The sequence below is a fragment of the Aethina tumida genome, chromosome 4 (genome assembly GCF_024364675.1).
Source record: "Aethina tumida isolate Nest 87 chromosome 4, icAetTumi1.1, whole genome shotgun sequence".
NCBI lineage: Eukaryota > Metazoa > Arthropoda > Insecta > Coleoptera > Nitidulidae > Aethina > Aethina tumida.
The window spans coordinates 24505992-24523905 of NC_065438.1; the positions used below are offsets into that span (position 1 = coordinate 24505992).

At 36.1% G+C, this 17914-nt stretch overlaps 3 protein-coding genes across 3 annotated transcripts; 1 reads left to right on the top strand and 2 right to left on the bottom strand.

The window, feature by feature from the left end:
- Positions 1–3336: 3336 nt before the first annotated feature.
- LOC126265363 (diacylglycerol kinase eta-like) lies at positions 3337–12860 on the bottom strand. Its single transcript, XM_049966491.1, has 3 exons — positions 12575–12860; positions 10421–10531; positions 3337–3446 (listed from the first exon to the last, which is right to left on the bottom strand). Exons 1-3 carry the CDS (start codon positions 12719–12721, stop codon positions 3396–3398), a joined length of 309 nt encoding a protein of 102 aa, XP_049822448.1. The 5' UTR covers positions 12722–12860; the 3' UTR covers positions 3337–3395.
- Positions 12861–13800: 940 nt separating this feature from the next.
- LOC109603975 (F-box-like/WD repeat-containing protein TBL1XR1-A) lies at positions 13801–16132 on the top strand. The gene is made up of 6 exons (XM_020020485.2): positions 13801–14097; positions 14191–14478; positions 14661–14953; positions 15057–15209; positions 15267–15458; positions 15520–16132. Exons 1-6 carry the CDS (start codon positions 14040–14042, stop codon positions 16018–16020), a joined length of 1485 nt encoding a protein of 494 aa, XP_019876044.1. The 5' UTR covers positions 13801–14039; the 3' UTR covers positions 16021–16132.
- A 67-nt stretch (positions 16133–16199) lies between these two features.
- On the bottom strand, positions 16200–17303 carry LOC109603967 (tRNA-uridine aminocarboxypropyltransferase 1). Its single transcript, XM_020020479.2, has 2 exons — positions 17061–17303; positions 16200–17009 (listed from the first exon to the last, which is right to left on the bottom strand). The coding sequence occupies exons 1-2, from the start codon at positions 17262–17264 to the stop codon at positions 16269–16271; spliced, it is 945 nt and encodes a 314-aa protein (XP_019876038.2). The 5' UTR covers positions 17265–17303; the 3' UTR covers positions 16200–16268.
- Between the last annotated feature and the right edge of the window lie 611 nt (positions 17304–17914).

Consider the following 17914-nt stretch of genomic DNA (forward strand, 5'->3'; position numbering starts at 1 on the left):
TGGGAACAAGTGAGAACAAAATATATAAAATTTGTTTATATATAACAATATATTTTAAATAATTTTGTCATTAATTTGCATATATTACGTTAAAAATTCAAAAAATGTAAGACAATTTCAGGTTTTTTTATTATATCAGATAAAGTCGTTTATATATTAGAAATTTGATTTAACAAGTAAATAACCCGTCAAAATACAACAAATATATTAAAGTAATCCTTCTAGAGTAGACACTCTATATATTTAAAAAGTCATAACATAAAAAAGAAACAATTATGCATTAATAATAAATTAGTATTTTTAGTTATACTTATAACATTGTTATTTGATATTTGAAGCCAACATCAACCTCAATAATTTGTCCCTATTATTGTTAAATATTAAATTATTATGTATTGAAAATTTGTGTTTATTGTACCCAAATATCCAAACAATACACACGTTAAAAATAATTGCAAATGATAGAGTAGTTAATCGAATATATGTGATAATATAGGACACGGTCTGAGGATGGCGCCTTGAGGAAGGCCCGTTCGGGTTCACGACGGGCGCATCTATCGACCGCGTCCTCACTCACCTGTCCCGTCCCATCTTCGCCTGGCGCCCATATTCCACGCACTCACACACTCCAGGTGCTTCGCCGAAATCGACGTTTCTCCTCTGTTGTCCTCGGAGGCAGTCGGAGGCGGTGGCGCGTTCTCAGCGCCGGCACGTTCGTCTGCGGCTCCCGTTCCGGACTGACGGCACACGGCACACGGCGCTGGATCGTAGTGTGTGAGTGTGTACGCGACACGCGCCGCTCCCGTGACGTCACGGGACGCTGACGGAGTGGTGGGGCCGACGGCACACAGGACGCTGACGGTTAAACGACCTCCGCGGGACAGGTGGCCAACGAGAAAAACTTTCCACTTTCCGCCACCACCGCGGCCACCCTTTCTTTTACTTACTTGCCATCTCTCACCCGCTTCTGTCTCCTCCACGCAAACCGTCCCGCCGTTTTTACTTTCTACAGGTGCCCCCTTCGACGCACTCGATCAACTCAATTAGCCCCGGCCGCAAATGCGAAATCGGCAAAGCCTCGTAAATAATATTTTCACGAGACCGAATAATGAAAACGTGGAGAGACGAAAATTTATGTTATCGGATTTTATGGTCTCGCGAACATAATCCCCGGGTCTCGTTAAATTCACGATACAAGCACGCGAACCCGTAAAATCCCGACCATGTTTTGAAGCCGCCCCAAAAACGCCCCGAGCCATTAATCGAGATTAAAATTTTATTACACCCGGCGCATCCGCCACAATTCCGACGGCGTATATGTTATTATCGATCCGAAACTTTTTTTTTATTGTTATCGCGAAAACGACACTTTTTTTATCTCTTCAATAACAAATTATGGATGATGGGCGGAAAAAATATCCAAGCGTGCATTTTAGATTTTGATGGGGGCGCAGGAATAGAAATTGGGTCGAGCATCGAGACATTCCTGATGGTCTAAAAGCACGCCGTACATTTCCACCATTACTGAATGTCAATGCGACTGAAACTGGGTCAAAGTGCACTTTGATCTATCTACTACTTCAATTATAAGGGACCCGATCTTAATATTTCAACAACCACATATGTATTAAAAAATAATGTTAATTCATTTTAATACAAACACGTAAATATCATTTTAATATTTATTAGGTCACAAATTTACGAGCAGTAAAAATACGAAACACTTAAATATAGAAATAATCTAATAATAAAAGAAAAATAAACACACATGAAAGTTTCCAGTTTACGTTCTCTATAAATGGGAATTTATTCAAAACTCTTGTTGTGGATTGATTCCTTTCATTCCCTTTGTATACAAAGTTTGAAATAAAGAATTTTTATATAGAATGCGTCTACATTTTTAAATAACGTTACTTTTTTACCCATTTTCAGTCGAATTCATCTCAATTGGGCTTTGCCATTAATTCTGAGCCTCGCCCTAAGTAAAATTATACCAATTTGTCATTATCTAAAAGAATGGATGAAATAAAAAATGATCATAATTCATCTTAAAAAAATGCTTTAAATGCTTTCCTTTTGATTAGTACACAAAAAATAGAGTTTTTGTTTCCGTTAAATTAATACTTCAGCAATTATTGCGATGAAACAAGAAGCGTGAACGAGGAGCAGGGATGTAAAGAGTGACGTCAAAAGGGAGGACGAGGATGGTGGTGTGGCCGTGTGACCTTTTCACAGCGAGACCCGCAAAAACCGAAACCGTTCTCCAGACATAGACTCCAACAAACCTATAACTAATTCAGCGTTTCGCTAATTCACTCCCGCCTTCGACCCGCCAAAAATATTCACTTCTCTCCCGTCTTGTACGCGATGCTGCGTCTGCACTTACGCCAGATTCGGCCGTACTTTGACGTGTTATATTGCCCTCAGTTTGGCCGCTAAAACGGATCGTTAACCGAACGGTCCTAAGTAAATTCGGAACTAAGGAAGTGCGAAACGATTCGAGATGGGGTAAACACATTTGTGCGAGGATCAGCTGCTTCTTTCTGCCGCACAATCCGCATTCGATTTTGACGTCCATAAGTTTAATTAGTTGCGGGGAACGCTTTCGATGCCGCCAAAGTTTGCGGGAAAAAATAAACAAATGGTGGAAAAAACAGTTTAACGTCCCGAAATTTACACTTAAATGTTTGTTCTTTTCAAGGAAAGTGTTTCTGATATTTACGCTTTATAAATATACATGAAAAATGTTTCGAATATAATGGATCCTTTGAGAGAGAACCTTAAAAGAAAGAAATTGGTTCATTGAACAAAATTTGAAAATTTTATTTGTATTTAACCAAATTAAAAGAATTAGAAGTTCCAGACAATTTTGTATTCATAACAAGTTGGGCTGAAAAGTTCGTAGGCTAGCATAGAAAAAATCTTTTTTTGATAGAATTTGATTTTATTATTCAATATAATTGCCTTCTAGGGCGATACAACGATTATAGAGGTCATATAATGTTTCTATACCATTTTTATAGTACGATTTGTTTTTAGCCTTAAAATAGGCTTCAATCCACTCGGCTGGCTGGACTCCGGTGTGAAATGATGGAGCCATGCTTCATCCATTGTCACATATCGACGCAAAAATTCGGGTTTAAGACGATTGAACAGCTCCAAACACTGCTCAGAATCATCAATTCGTTGATGTTTTTGGTCGATTGTGAGCTCAGGCGGTACCCACATTGAACAGAGCTTTCGCATACCCAAATATTCATTCACGATATGCACAAAACGTTTCTTTGGTATCTTTAGGGTTTCAGCTATCTCAATCAACTTCACTTTACGGTTATCCGAAAGTATTTTGTGGACTTTTTTGATGTTTTCGTCGGTGCGTGCATCGTCCTCGGTGCTCATTTCGCCTCGTTTAAACTTAGCAAACCACTTCTCAACGGTTGATTTTCCTGGTACAGTCCAAATAATGTTCATCAAGCCAAGCCTTGGCTTGAATAGGATTTTTTTTCGCCAAAAATCAATGGTTTATTAACACACGAAATTCCTTTGTATCCAAGTAACAAAAATTGCTTCACTCAAAATGCTATAACTCACAAACTAATAGTACGAAAGCTATTAAATTTATACATGTATCTTTTGAAGGTTAGGACTAACTGAAAATCATATGGATTCAATACTAGTAGCGCCATTTATGTGTCAGCCTACGAATTTTTCAGCCCACCTGTTATATTGAGACATAAATCGTAAAAAAATGCGGCCAGTTAAAGAGCACTCAGTCAATCGGTTTACGCAGATATAAAGAAGAACTTAACATGTTATTTTAAAATTTACGACTTTAAACAACAAATAGATAATCGAATAATTATAAATAAATTCAGTATTGAGGTAGTCCAAAATGGTTATGGAAAGATCTCCTCGTCCACAAAGTACACATTAAATTTTAATAACGTCCACACGGCTGGCTGGAGGTTGGACTCTGGTGTGAAATGATGGAGCCATGCTTCATCCATTGTCACATATCGATCAAAAATTCGGGTTTATAACGATTGAACAACTCCAAACACTGCTCAGAATCATCAATTCAGGATCAGCTGCTTCTTTCTGCCACACAATCCGCATTCGATTTTGACGTCCATAAGTTTAATTAGTTGCGGGGAACGCTTTCGATGACGCCAAAGTTTGCGGGAAAAAATAAACAAACGGTGGAAGTCACGTCCCGAAATTTACGCTTAAACAATTGTTCTTTTCAGAAAAAGTGTTTCTTGTATTTACGCTTTATAAATATACATGAAAATTGTTTCGAATATAATGGATCCTTTGAGAATAAACTTCAAAAAAAAAAGTAAATGGTTCAGTTAACAAAATGGGAATATTTTAATAAACATTCTTTGTGTACGACCAAAATTAATTTAAAACTATGCGAGGACTCCTACTGTTGACAAAATTGAGTTAAACGGATTAAAAGTTCCAGACGCTTTCGTATTCATACATTGAGACATAAATCGTAATAAAAAGCGGCCAGTTAAAGAGCACTCAGTCGATTGTTTTATGCAGATGGTGAGCGCAACTTGACGTGTTGCCCTGAAGTTTACGCTAATAAAAAACAACAACTGTTTTGCGCTAATTTAAAGTTTATAATTGGAGCTAAATATGCACGGGTTAGTCACGAAACTGAACCGAACAAAGGGGCGGTTTCTTCAACAACTTTGGATTAAATTGTGTCTTGTTTGGTGTGTGCGATTTTCCAATAGACATGTTTTCATTAAGTTTCCATCAAACAGCTTTATTAAATTGGGTCTCGTAGGTCAACACTTAAATATAAATTTGAAACAAATTAGGAACATTAAAAACATCAATCAAGCGTCAACAACCAGCTTGTGTTTAAGTTGGTTATGATCTTATCTAAAATTTAGTTTCGACAATATGTTAACGTGGGAGTTTCAACTTCCTGTTGCTATTATTTACCTAGTTTAAACGGTTTACGTTACCATCGTTAATTACAACGCTTAGTACAAACAAAAATAATCAACCAACTCCAGTGTTTGTTTCTGAAACATCAAACAAACTTAAAATTATACATTTTCTTTCGCATTTCAACAATAAAAAGCAATTTATTTCTCGCACAAAGAAAAATTAAGAGAGTTTCGTTGCTGTAAAGTTGCAGCTTTAAAATAAGAAGTATCTGGACGGGAAAAAATTGTAACACGATTGATATTTCGGGGCGAAATTCACCGTTCAACTTAAAAACTTTTAATTAGGGTAGACGTTGTCTACCTTCAGGGCGAGCAATCGAAAAACTTTAATCGCTAAATGGGTGTTTTATAAAATGGGGTCGCGTCCAAGAAATTTATTAAGTTTTCACCCCTCGAAAAATTAATGGTTGACGTCATTAATTGACTCAAACTATAAAATTTTATAAATTCAATAACATGAAATTAAAACACGTCAGTCTAGTCGAATTTTCCCAAGGGAACAGCACGACCGATTCAATTTAAAGTTATCTCAACAAGTTTTATTTTAATTAGAGAGCCGCTGAATTTATTTTGAATACTGTTTCATTTTAATTGCATCGAAAATAACCGGCTGGAAATTCTATCATTTGTTTGAAACAATCGACTGAGTTCTTTTTAATTGAATGGTTTCTGTTTCACTGTATGAATACGAAAGAGTCTGGAATTATAAATTATTTAAATCGTATTCGGCTTTTCCCAACAAAAGAAGAAACAACCCTGGGTTACTTTAATTTCAATTCATTTCGTTGTTTCTGCATAATTTAAATTTAATTCAAACACAACACAAAGAATTAAATAGAATTGTGAAGGTATATTTTTAGGGACAAAATCAGAAAAACTTTTCGTTAAGATGTAAACGTTTAAGCGTAAATTTCCGGACGAGAAACTGTTCAAATCTCATCCACCGTTCGAGGACATCGAAAGTGATTCTGGCAACTCATTTAATTTGTGGACGTTATTAAAATTTAATGTGTACTTTGTGGACGAGGAGATCTTTCCATAACCATTTTGGACTTCCTCAATTCTGAATTTATTTATAATTATTCGATTATGTATTTGTTGTTTAAAGTCGTAAATTTTAAAATAACATGTTAAGTTCTTCTTTATATCTGCGTAAACCGATTAACTGAGTGCTCTTTAACTGGCCGCATTTTCTTACGATTTATGTCTCAATATAACAGGTGGGCTGAAAAATTCGTAGGCTGGCACATAAATGGCGCTACTAGTATTAAATCCATATGATTTTCAGTTAGTCCTAACCTTCAAAAGACACGTGTATAAATTTAACAACTTTCGTACTATTAGTTTGTGAGTTATAGCATTTTGAGTGAAGCAACTTTTGTTACTTGGATACAAAGGAATTTCGTGTGTTAATAAACCATTGATTTTTGGCGAAAAAAAATCCTATTCAAGCCAAGGCTTGGCTTGATGAACATTATTTGGACTGTACCAGGAAAATCAACCGTTGAGAAGTGGTTTGCTAAGTTTAAACGAGGCGAAATAAGCACCGAGGACGATGCACGCACCGACGAAAACATCAAAAAAGTCCACAAAATACTTTCGGATAACCGTAAAGTGAAGTTGATTGAGATAGCTGAAACGCTAAAGATACCAAAGAAACGTTTTGTGCATATCGTGAATGAATATTTGGGTATGCGAAAGCTCTGTTCAATGTGGGTACCGCCTGAGCTCACAATCGACCAAAAACATCAACGAATTGATGATTCTGAGCAGTGTTTGGAGCTGTTCAATCGTCTTAAACCCGAATTTTTGCGTCGATATGTGACAATGGATGAAGCATGGCTCCATCATTTCACACCGGAGTCCAGCCAGCCGAGTGGATTGAAGCCTATTTTAAGGCTAAAAACAAATCGTACTATAAAAATGGTATAGAAACATTATATGACCCCTATAATCGTTGTATGGCCCTGGAAGGCAACTATATTGAGTAATAAAATCAAATTTTATCAAAAAAAGATTTTTTTCTATGCTAGCCTACGAACTTTTCAGCCCAACTTGTTATGAATATAAAATTGTTTGGAACTTCTAATTCCCTTAATTTGGTTAAATACAAATACAATTTTCAAATTTTGTTCAATGAACCAATTTCTTTTTTCTAAGGTTCATTCTCAAAGGATCCATTATATTCGAAACATTTTTCATGTACATTTATAAAGCGTAAATATCACAAACACTTTCCTTGAAAAGAACAAACATTTAAGTATAAATTTCGGGACGTGATACTGTTTTTTCTACCATTTGTTTATTTTCTCCCTCAAACTTTGCCGGCATCGAAAGCGTTCCTCGCAACTAATTAAACTTATGGACGTCAAAATCGAATGCGTATTGTGCGGCAGAAAGAAGCAGCTGATCCTCCCACAAATGTGTTTACCCCATCCCGAATCGTTTCGCACTTCCTCAATTCCGAATTTACTTAGGACCGTTCGGTTAACGATCCGTTTTAGCGGCCAAACTGAGGGCAATATAACACGTCAAAGTTCGGCCGAATCTCGCGTAGATGCAGACGCACCATCGCGTACGAGACAGGAGAGAAGCTAATATTTTTCGCGGGTCGAAGGCGGGAGTGAATTAACGAAACGCTGAATTAGTTATAGGTTTGTTGGAGTCTGTGTCTGGAGAACGGTTTCGGTTTTTGCGGGTCTCGCTGCGAAAAGGTCACACGACCACACCACCATCCTCGTCCTCCCTTTTGACGTCACTCTAAACATCCCTACTCGTTTTTCATGCGGCTTGTTTCATGACAATCGTTGATAATTACTGAAATATTAATTTTACGGAAACAAAAACTCGTGTATAATTCAAAAGGAAAGCATTTAAAGCATTTTTAGTAGAAATATTCTCTTACGTTTTTTAGGGTGAATTATATTCATTTTTTATTTGAAGCATTCTTTTAGATAATGACAAATTTATATAATTTTACTCGGTGTGACAAAGCCCAATTGAGATGAATTCTACCGAATAATGAGTAAAAAAGTAACATTATTTAATATTGAAGACATTTCACGCAAAATTCCTTATTTCAAGTTTTGTATGCAAAAAGAATAAAAGGAATCAACACACAATCAGAGTTTGAATAAATTCCCCTTTATAGCAAATGTAAACTGGAAACTTTCGTGTTTATTTGCTTATTTTTCTTTTACTATTATTTCTATATTTATGTTTCGTACTTTTACTGCTCATAAATTTGCGACACTATAAAAATTAAAATGATGTTTATGCGTTTGTAGTAAAATGAATTAATGTTACCTTTCAAAGTACACCTATTTGTTGAAGTTAAGAGACTTTACATAAAAATTTTACATCATAATATTACTTATAAATTTCATAACCCCACAAATACTGTTTGTGCTTTTATAACAAAATTATTGTCTGTAAAATTCGGTTAACGTTAAAAATTTACATCTCTTTAGAACCCTTCGTAGAATTTCTCGTTGATTGGGCTTTGTATTCGTGTAAATCATCGTCGGGGCCCTCGTTAATTGTTTCATTTCTCGATATTTCTGCCGAACACACAAAAGCGGGCACGCTAATGAAGCAAGGCGCTCAAATCCCTCCGGGACAATTAGATTAAGGGCACGACACCGATTCCGCATTAACACATAACCGGATCGTTTCTGCCGTTTAATCCCTCTGCACACGATCGACCGTACGGACCAGTTCACGTGCAATTATTTTTAATATCGTCGAGTGGAATTTTTTTCCCAGGTGGAAATCGTTCGCCGAAGTGCGTCCTAAGTAAATACGCGAAGCCGAATTGGCAGGAATATTACAGCAGGTCAATTTTCCACAGTAAACATTAGGCCAAGATTAAATTTTTATCGTTCGGCGAATTGAAATCGTCTTTTAAAATGTCTAACACTGGTTTACAGCCATTTTACCTTGATTTTGATGTAAATTTTGGTTCATTAAACGCAAAAGTCACAAAATCTTTTTTATGGAAAAATTAATTTTTGAATTTTTAATTTTCAAAATTTGTACCAGTTGTAATATTTTGGAGATCTAATTGACCGATTTAGTTAAATATTTTACAGCTTTTTTATTCGTAAAACATTCAAAGTGGACTTAACTTTGTGATTTTTTTTACTCTCAGCATGATATATGAATTTTCAGCATTAATTTTTTCCTGAAAACTGACCCTATCAAATTATTAAAGTCGCTAACACCTGAACTACTGAACCAATCTCAAAACTATATAAATAAGTAGTAGAATGTTGATTTATCTTTAATATAAATTAAATTAAAAGTCGAAACAAGTCTATGATTTTAAGAATTATTGCGTGAGATCTATAAGAAATCGAAAATTTTATAGAAAATAATAATTAAAATAAATTTATAGAGTATAATATTATTTCTGATTTGTAAACTAATGTAATTTGCGGTTATTATATTTTAAAAATGGCGAATGCGTACCAATAAAATTATGTGCACAATGGAAACTAATGTAAAAGAGTGGGTCAAGGTTTCTCAAGTAACCAGGTCGAATTTGATCACCCCTTAAACACCGGACAATGTTTTATTCAAGAATCTAAATGCGAAATCGGTCCGTTTTGAATGTGTTCGAATTTCCAGTTTATTAGATTGTTTCAGTGTTACTGGGAAGCAGTAAACTTACATAAAGTCAATATTTAGATGATAAAAGTTTCAAGAGTGAACGAGTAAGTTAATGAAAAAGCCGTAAAGGAGAAGCAATTTTGAATTATAGTTTTAAGAAAGTCAAACATCAAAGACGATTAAGAGATTGTCGTAAAAACGTCCCCATAAACTAATTATCGAGGACGAAATTTACGAGAGAGCCGTTCCAAAATCGCCCTCGGTTCCGATTAGCGTTTCGCACATTCACGAATCAATAATTCAATTTCCTCCCGCGCTTTTACCGATCATTAATCGAACGAAAAAGCGCTAATTGATGTAAAATTCAACTGGCAGACACCCACACATTTTTTACAATTTTCGCCCACCACGAACTGGTTTCGTTGCACCTTTACTTCGTTAGAGCCATTTAAAAAATTGACGTGTGCCAATCGCAGGAAATTAAATCGTTCAATCGTCCGTGAAAAAAGAGCAATTGGCCGATTTATCGGAGAATCAAAAAGGGCTTTGTCCCCGTTTCGGAGAGTCCAGGTGCGAATGGCGATTAGGGCGCATGTCCCGGATTGATTACCGGGAACCTCCGCCACTTTCTCCGCGCCAACCCGCCCGAAACACAAAAGGAAATTGCGTTCCGATGCGATCACACCCCTGCCCCCGATGCGGGCATCGTCTAATCCTTCTCTCTCCGGCTTATTGTCCCGCAGGACCGCCCGACCTGCAGCTTTAAATAAACAATTGCGGCTGACGCGGTGTTAATCAAATTTTAGCAATTTGAAATACGCGAAATTTAATGCGCTCACCTTTGTATCTTTGGCATAATAAAGTTTGCGTCCCTTCAGCTTGAAGTAGCGTCTGCGCCAACGCTGGAACCTCCACGTCTGCTTCAGCAGGTAGCCCTCCTTGATGGACGCCTGCAAATCAACGAAAAATTGCACCAGATAAATATAAAATCGGCTCTGTGGAATTTCAGTTTGTTATTCATATAAATTGCATAACATTTGCCCTTTTAAAGGATTATAGAATGAAACAGTTTTCCATGAACTCTTCACAGATTACTGTTTCAACGAAACAATTTTTGTAGAGATCGTTTAGTGTTCCCGGAATATCCGGTTTCCTCATATAAATCAGCCGGAATTTTATGTTCGTGCATATATAATAGTTTCCAGGAAAATGATCTAAATTCAATTTGATACTGTCCAACGTAAACAACCGTATTAAAGCGTCCCACTCAATTTATATGAAAACTTAAAGTAACATTTCCATCAACTATTTGAGATTCCCATTTGTGTCAGACGCTTTATTAAAATGAATGCGACAGCAATTTTTCAACTTTTTTCCAACCAACTGTTTCGAGTCGTGATGATTGATCTCTCGCATTTCGAGTCTATCGATTTTCAATTAGTCCGTCTGTGTTCAGATTTAATTACTCGATTAAAACCAATTTCGTTACATATTAAAACGATACTTTTGCATGCATCAACAGATTTCGGTATTTTCTCTTAGTTATAACAAACCGCCTCTCTCGATCAGTCACTTAAGTCAGAAGTGGTATCGTTTATTTTTTTATTAATGTTCGAGGTTGATTTTCCCTCGAGAGGGCAATAAAGGTGCAATCGATTAAATCGACGACGATAAATTCGCCCTCGTTTCATCCTTATGGAAACCCGAGATAAAATTGATTTATTTACATAAATTTTCGATATTATATTATTAATATTAATGGCAGTTCGTTATTTGATGATTTATTTCCTTCGCAATTTTATTCCATGGAAGTATTCTTTTAAGCACAACTTAATTTGTCGACATTAATAATATTCATGTTAAATTGTATTAATCAATTTTATTTGCACTAAACAACACTTAATTCTAGTGTTTTTTAATTTAATGACTGTTTTTAAATATTCCTGGTAAATCTACTTATAATTATATTAATGTAACATATTTATCTAACTCATTTTTTCATGAAACCTTATAAATTCTCAAAATTAAATTTAATATTAGAGTGCATTAGTATTTTTAAATTAACTTGTACAATATATTAATTATTTAAATATTAATTTGAATTAATTATAAAATTTCAATTATTTATATACATTAATTTAAGTATTCCTAGTAAATCTAATTATAATTATATTAATTGTAACATGTTTATCCAACTCATTTTTTTCATGAAACCTTATAAATATTCATAATTAAATTTAATATTAGCGTGTAATATTATTTTTAAATTAACTTGTATAATATATTATTTTGAATTAATTATAAAATAACCACGTTTATGGTAATTTAATAATTTAAATAATAAGTTCTTAGAAATAAATCTTATTACATTGATAGATTTGGTTTAATACATTAATTAAAAATTGCTGGGTAACAGAATCTTATCATTCTCCCCTCGTATCCTGCGGCACAAAAACTTTCAGCCCATTGTCCCTGACATTCATCCACCCGAAATGCGAAAGACACATTCTACATCTATCTTTGGTGCAGCATTGTCCTTTTGAAGCGTATCTGACGACAATATGAGTTGTTTATCGAAGATTTCAATCGGGGGCGTTCAATACTAATAATTGTGTTAATGATAATGGGGTACATGAAACAATCGTTCCGTTTAAAATAGAACAACGTCTGTTTATAAATGCGTTCAAGGTGACAGGGTGTGTAGTTAAAAGGGATCGTTACAACCGCGCCCAATTTTCAATTAGGGGTTGTTTTGGCGAGTTGACACCTGTTACGTCTCCACTCTCAAGATGGAGACACATGGCGAAAAAATGGGTTGCATGCAAACCGGCGGGTTTCCTGTCCAACTTAGGGGCAGTACAGGGTCTTAGTACAGGGCGACAGCCAAACGAACGGGTTGTTGTTCGTAATATGTTACAGGTGGCAAGCAGAAAGCCGGACGGGGATGGATGCAAAAACCATGCCACAGAAAGAGGCGAGGGTGGCAGACCTACCGAACACTTGATGTCCCGGTTGGTGGACAGCCGCCGATGGAACGACCTCGCCGGCTCCGTCTCGCCGTCGCTCTCGGAGGAGTCGTCGCCCCCGGCGGGCGACGCGCCCTCCTTGGTCGCGGTGGCAGAGGCGCCGCCCGTCGCCATTCCCGCCGCGGTTCACGTCTGGTGGTCGTGGGGGCTGTTCGTTACGCGCTTCCGGGGCACATCTCGGTCCGTTCTGCGGTCGTGAGGCCCGCGACCCGTTCGTTGCCAGCGACGCGTCGCCCTTCCGCCCCGCTTTTATTTATAAACAGGCGGCGGTTGCGTGCGGCGACGCCAGGCGACGCCACCGCGCACACGGCACCGACGCTCCGGTCAATGCTCCCCACGGCGTTGTCAAATTTCTTTTACAACAATGCTCCACAAATTTTTGTTTTATTTATTATTTTAATATGTACACTATCAAAGATGGCAGATCCATTTAAATATTTCATAAAAAGTCCAATTCAAATTGATTTGAGTTAATGTCAACGCCGCATTTTAATATAATATTCTGTAAATAAACAATAACCAGTTTAAATTAATTTAAGGTTTAATATTTTATTTGGCATTCATAAATTTAAAATTTTAAAAATTATACTTACTTATTTCTTTTTGTTATATTCCTTTCTTTCAATTTATTTAACATTATTTTTAAACTAATTAATATTTAAAATAAATATTAAATACTTTTTTCAATTAAAATTGATTTGATTTGATTTTCTGGTAGTAAAAAAATGTTTATTTTATACCTTATAATAATAAACTACCTGTTGCACTAACATCTGTGTCTGGAACGCAGGTTTTATGGCCACATTCGCGAACACAACAACACGAAAACATTTTCGCTTTTAATATGAATTAAAAATAAGTCACAAGTTTATTTAACTGTTGTCAAACTTTGACAAACATTCAAAAGTTTCCCTAACTTTTATAAATTATTAATTGGTTATTATTTGTCACCAGAGGGCGCTGTGAATATATGATTATTTTAAATCAAATGTATTTGACATTATTTATTTACATTTTTTACGTCAACAAATTAAAATTTCTCAGTAAAAATTAGTCTTAATATCAAAATATTTATGTAAAACTCCTTTGATTAATTTAGATTACATTCAACAGCGCCATCTGTACCTAAACCAACGCACTAAACCTTATCATTAACGCTACATAAAACCAGCTAATACCGACTGAGATGCTATTTGTTTATTCACTGTAAATGTGTTTTACCGTACTTATATAAATATTCAACAATTTGTGAAATAAATACTCATAATTTTCTTGAAAATATTTATTAATTTTTCCGTCCAATTATACAAAAAAAAATAATTATTATTTTTGTGTTGCTTTTTGCCTAACCGGCCAGTTTACATATTTATCGTTGTTGTGAATTTCGGCGTCCATCAATTCTTACACGTTTAATGCATCCCACAATCCAAACATGAGTTTCTCCAGCGACGAGGTCAACTTCCTGGTCTACCGCTATTTACAGGAATCCGGTAAGTCCGCCTGAAACACCTGAAACATAACCAAATCCACAGCACTCTGGATGTTTGCATGGTAACCTTTTCTAAAACTCGTTTCAACTTCAGGATTCCAACATTCTGCGTACACATTCGGTATTGAATCCCACATTTCCCAGTCAAACATAAATGGAGCCCTCGTCCCACCGGCCGCGCTCCTCAGCATCTTACAGAAAGGCCTGCAGTACACCGAGGCCGAAATTAGCATTGGCGAAGATGGTACTGAACAAAGATTGGTGGAGAGTTTGAGCCTTATTGATGCTGTTATGCCTGATGTTGTTGCAAGTAGGCAGAACCAACAAAATCAGCAGAAGCAAGCCATCAAAGCTGAAATCACTGACACCAATGGAGAAGAAGGTAAATATTGTTTTATTTATATAATATTGCAAAAGGGAGCATGTTAATTTATTGCACTTTACATAAATTTATTATATTAAAATTATCAACATATAAATACACATTAGTTATGTAAAAAATGCATGCACCTTTTGATTGTTGTTAAAATAAATAAGTTTTATTCATCTAAGAATTAATTCCAGCTGCAGTCGTTTCGACGCAGAACGAAAACATGGAAGTGGACCAATCAATAGAAATACCATCGTCCAAGGCGACCGTTTTGAGGGGTCACGAATCGGAGGTGTTCATCTGCGCATGGAACCCTATAACTGATCTATTGGCCAGCGGTTCCGGTGACAGTACGGCTCGTATTTGGGACATGTGCGAGAACAACACCAACACCCCCAACCAGATACAACTTGTACTGAGGCATTGCATCCAGAAAGGTGGCACTGAAGTACCCAGTAATAAGGACGTCACTTCTTTAGACTGGAATGTAAGTGACTCTTTCAGTATATCAATGTTTTTTATTTGAAATTACATTAGAACAATTCAATTTATATTAGATAATTTCAACATATGAATATATCTCATTACAGTGTGACGGCAGTCTTTTGGCGACGGGAAGTTACGATGGTTACGCAAGAATTTGGACACACGAAGGTCGACTTGCCAGCACTTTGGGTCAACACAAGGGACCCATTTTTGCTTTAAAATGGAACAAACGAGGCAACTACATCCTTTCTGCTGGCGTAAATATATATTTATCACATGTTTTTACTTGAATATTAATAATTGTTTGTTTTCAGGTCGATAAAACGACGATTATTTGGGACGCAGCGAGTGGCCAATGCACACAACAGTTCAGTTTTCATTCTGCTCCAGCTTTGGATGTTGATTGGCAGAGCAACACATCTTTTGCCAGTTGTTCAACGGATCAATGCATTCACGTGTGCAAACTGTCCATGGATAAGCCCATAAAGTCTTTCCAAGGACACACGGTAAGTTAAAATAATCATTTCATTTTTCACAATTGATAAAAAAACGTAAATGTTTGTTCAGAACGAAGTCAACGCAATCAAATGGGACCCACAAGGCAATCTTTTGGCGTCGTGTTCGGACGACATGACGCTGAAGATCTGGTCGATGAAACACGACACTTGCGTACACGATTTGCAGGCTCACTCGAAGGAGATCTACACGATAAAGTGGTCGCCGACAGGTCCCGGTACCGCCAATCCGAACATGAACCTGATCCTCGCATCCGCCAGCTTCGATTCGACCGTACGCCTTTGGGACGTGGACAGGGGCGCCTGTATCCACACTCTGACCAAACACACCGAGCCGGTCTATTCGGTGGCGTTCAGTCCGGACGGCAAGTTTTTGGCTAGTGGTAGCTTCGATAAATGCGTTCACATATGGTCGACGCAGAGCGGCCAGCTGGTGCACAGTTACAAAGGTACGGGCGGTATATTTGAGGTGTGCTGGAACTCGAGGGGTGACAAGGTCGGCGCCAGCGCTTCGGACGGCAGTGTTTTCGTGCTCGATCTCCGCAAACTTTAGTTCCATTAAGACGATGTTTTTTTTTTACTTGAATTTTATATATGTAATTGTGACGACGTATTATTTTAACTTTATTTCCAAGCTATATTATAATTATATCTTATATTTATTATTATGGGTTTTATTTCAACTCTCTAATTTATATTTAGTTACATATTAAATTAAATAAAACAAATCACTATAATTAAATATTATTTTATTTGTTTTTTAATAAAATTTAAAATTAATTTTTTTAGTTGCCACAAAAATCACCTGAGATCTCTCTTGTAAGCAGACAAATCTTCATGTTGATAATAGGTATGTATTAAGTCATACATATGTTTGAAAAAGAACAACAAATTGTCATACTGTCCATTATAAGCATTTACATCATCACAAATCAACCCTTGAAATCTCTCTAAACAGTCTTCACTAAAACAATTCTTTACACCCTCGTAATCAGGATGTAAACCCCAGCAGTGGATATGTACCTCCACTAAAAATTGATGAATGGCTTCTATGGTAGCTAAATACCATCTGGGGCTGCCTTTTTGGTGCCTCCAGAACTGAGAAATTCTATTTTGAATCACAACACAAGGGATGTTTTTGAGTCTGTCATCTTTATAAATTCCTTTGCTCTGATTCCAGGTACTGTCAATGAATACTGCTTTTGTTATTGGTAATTTACCAATTTTAGTGAAATATTGTTTTTGTTGAGACTCATGAATCTGTTTCATCAGTGTACTTCTGCTGTAACCAACTGGAATATCATCCAGAAGTTGATTTTGTTGTTTGAATATATCTGAGTAAGATTCAAGATTAACTAATTGAGAAACAGTCAAGGCAGTTTGACTGGGATATATTAGCACTACATTTTCGTTGTCGTAAGTCGGAATGTCGGGGTAGGTGTAGATTTTTACGTCAGTGTGGGCGAGAATTGCCGCATGACCCGCCGTACTTTTCCCTTCGATTTCCCGTTGGTGTTTTATAATGTCAATTTTAAACGGTAACTAAAACAAACAACAGTGAAATGCACAGTTTAACTGAAGTCAGTTTATTACTTTAACAGTGGGAAGTTTCCCTTCCAGATCACTAATGGGTACATAACAAGAGTAACAATAAAACTTTCGCGATTTGTAACATTTCGGACAACTGTCGCGCTCTTTTAAGTCGTTTAAAATGCCGGTGTCGTCTATGTTGAAGCCGTCGAAAGGCCTTTGATTCAGGAAAGCTTGTCGAGCTTCTACCGATTTTGGATTTGACATATTTTAAAACTGAAATTGTTAGGTTAAAAATGTGGGGTTATGGTTGGGACAGTTTATTGAACGGTGACACATGTTATATTTAAAATTTTTAAACAAGCATTCATACTAAATGTTGTTCTATTTAAATTAATAGAATAATCGTAAATTTATAAAAAAAAATCATGTCATTATCCATAAAGAAACCCATATTATAAATTAATAATTTTTGATAGTTCGGAAATTCATTGATAGATGGCGCTATTTTAAAAATTAATATTTCAACATTTTAATTGTTCAAACATATTTTTTAGCTTGTGTATACAGTTTTAATTATAAAACAGGACGTTAAATATAAAGTGAAAATATTTTTCGATAATTGCGAAACTGTACAAATGTACGCGACATGAAAATTTGTTGCCCAACAAAGTGCATTTAATTGGGATCAATTCGGCCCGTTGCTGCTATTTCCTAATATAACTAAAATTACTAACCCCAATAGATAATTACATAGCAAACAGTGATTAGCACTAATAAAGTTAATAACTCGTTAAAAATAATTAAAGGCGGCAAATTAAAAATAAATTAGCGGCTCGATGCGGTGCGTATTTAGACGAAGAGACCGAAATAAAAATGAGCAAAAGGCGAAAAGGAACAATATGAATGATTCGTAC